The sequence below is a fragment of the Guillardia theta genome (genome assembly GCF_000315625.1).
Source record: "Guillardia theta CCMP2712 unplaced genomic scaffold GUITHscaffold_57, whole genome shotgun sequence".
Lineage (NCBI taxonomy): Eukaryota > Cryptophyceae > Pyrenomonadales > Geminigeraceae > Guillardia > Guillardia theta.
In genome coordinates, this window is record NW_005434617.1 from 13,782 (window position 1) to 15,856 (window position 2,075).

At 57.6% G+C, this 2,075-nt stretch overlaps 1 protein-coding gene across 1 annotated transcript in view; it reads left to right on the forward strand.

Moving 5' to 3' along the window:
- Positions 1-216: 216 nt before the first annotated feature.
- The window catches only part of GUITHDRAFT_141706 (hypothetical protein), a gene marked incomplete at both ends in the record, with an annotated part of 3,456 nt that continues 1,597 nt past the window's right edge, over positions 217-2,075 (forward strand). The window contains 7 exons of the mRNA XM_005828624.1: positions 217-489; positions 572-649; positions 702-791; positions 968-1,033; positions 1,082-1,200; positions 1,256-1,427; positions 1,704-1,910. Coding sequence (XP_005828681.1) covers positions 217-489; positions 572-649; positions 702-791; positions 968-1,033; positions 1,082-1,200; positions 1,256-1,427; positions 1,704-1,910 — 1,005 coding nt within the window. The remainder of the gene's footprint in view (positions 490-571; positions 650-701; positions 792-967; positions 1,034-1,081; positions 1,201-1,255; positions 1,428-1,703; positions 1,911-2,075) is intronic.

The window sequence follows — 2,075 nt, forward strand, 5'->3', positions numbered from 1 at the left end:
ATAGGCCGGAGAACAAGAGAGGAGAGGAGAGGAGAGGAGAGGAGAGGAGAGGAGAGGAGAGGAGAGGAGAGGAGAGGAGAGGAGAGGAGAGGAGGATGGAGGATTGAGGATGGTTGTGAAATTCTTGACTGCCATCTTCATGTTTCTCCCTCTGTTGTTGTGGGTGTGAAGACTGATAGTTGCCCTCAGATGCAAGTGAAATGAGGTAGAGTGAGTATGTTTGGCGACGCCAAGACTTTTGTGTTCCAAGATCTTTCCTCCTGGACAGATGACGAAGGGAAGCGGATAGATCAGGAGCAGGAGCAGGAGCAGGAGCAGGAGCAGGAGCAGGAGCAGGAGCAGGAGCAGGAGCAGAAGCAGAAGCAGGAGCAGGAGCAGGGCAGCGGGGTGGCAAGCGCAGGGCAAGGACATGGTAGAGTGGCTCCAAGAGAGATCAGGGTGAGGGCACACATCGGCGATGCGATCGAAGACTTCTACGAGACTGGGCAGGTGAGCTTGTCACAGGAGGAGCAGGAGCAGGAGCAGGAGCAGGAGCAGGAGCAGGAGCAGGAGGAGTGACGATGTGGAGCAGGTGGTCTGGCCCGCAGCACCTCTTCTCTGCCACTTCCTGCTCTCGGACAAGGGCAGGAAGCTTCTGCAGGACAAGGATGTGAGAGAGGAGGAGGAGGAGGAGGAGGAGAGCTGCTGAGCAGGTCAGACAGGTCGTTGAGCTAGGAGCAGGGATCGGTATCCCTGGCCTCCTTGCCGCTCGAAGCTGCAGATCGCTGGTGCTAACGGACCATAACCCCAAGGTGCTGAAGGGATGAGGGATAGGGGTGGGACAGTGAGAGGAGGGGAGAGACGGGCGAGAGAAGGATGGTGAAGGGGAGGGGAGGGGAGGAGCGATTATGGAGAAGACGGGGAGGAAAGGGGAGGAGGAGGGGGGAGGAGGGAGAGAGGGAAGGACGATGATGATGGTGCTGGAAAGGTGCTGGACAGGTTGAAGGCAAACGTCGAGCTGAACAAGAACGAGCTGATACCCGACAAGTGTCAAGTACGTGGATCGAGAGAGGGAGGGTACGGGAACGTGATTGTCAGCCAGGTCTCGGTCCAGATGCTTGATTGGATGAAGTTGCCCGCTGCAAAGGAGGAGGAGCAGGGAGGGGTGCAGCAGCAGCAGCAGCAGCAGCAGCAGCAGCAGCAGGATCAAGAAAAGGAGAGGTGAATAGTCTTGTCTCTTGTACCAGCAGCAGCGATCGGACTTGAATGTTTTCAGACTGCAGCTGATGGGACTGCAAGACAAGTTCGAGCTTGTCCTCGGAGCTGACGTCGTCTACTCTGCCGAGACCATCCCCTTCCTCCTGGACGCCGCCCTCTTTGTGATGAAACAGACAGAGCAAGCCTGCTTCCTCCTCGCCTACGTGTCGCGTTGGCCGATGCTTGACCAGGTGAGGGGGGGTGCTATTTGGAGGAGGAGGGGGAGGAGGATCAGGAGGAGTATGAGAGGTAGTGGTGGTGAGACAAAAATCAGGGAGTAGAGGGAGAGAGTACTTAGAAGGGAGGAGAGCAGGAGCAGGAGCAGCAAGACCAGGAAGGAAAGGAGTGAAAGGGAGAAGTGCGGGGGGGGGGCGGGGGAAGGAGGAAGTGAGGGGGAGGAAGGAGGGGGGGGGAAGGGAAGGTGGAAGAGGAAGTGAGGTGGGGGGGGGGTTGAGTTGAGCTTGCAGCTCTTGATGGACGAGGCGGCGAGTAGAGGGCTGGAGGTCATGGAGTTGGATCTTTCTTTTCTCCCTAGGCATCTGCGATGCGACAGAGGGGAGGAGAGAGACGGTTCTGTCGCCGACGACCTTCGCGTCCCCCCCGCTGCCTTCCTGTATGCCTGCTACCGCCCTGAGCTCATATTGAGCAGCCTCCTCCAGCTGCTCAAGGCGAAGGTGACCGACCGTACCCTCTCATGCCCTTCCGCGCTGTCTCGAATGTCGTCCTTGCTCCTCCTTCCCTTCCCTTCCCTTCCCTTCCCTTACCTTACCTTACCTTCCCTTACCTTACCTTACCTTTCCTTTCCTTCCCTTTTCATACCTTAGCCTAGCTTAGTTTTG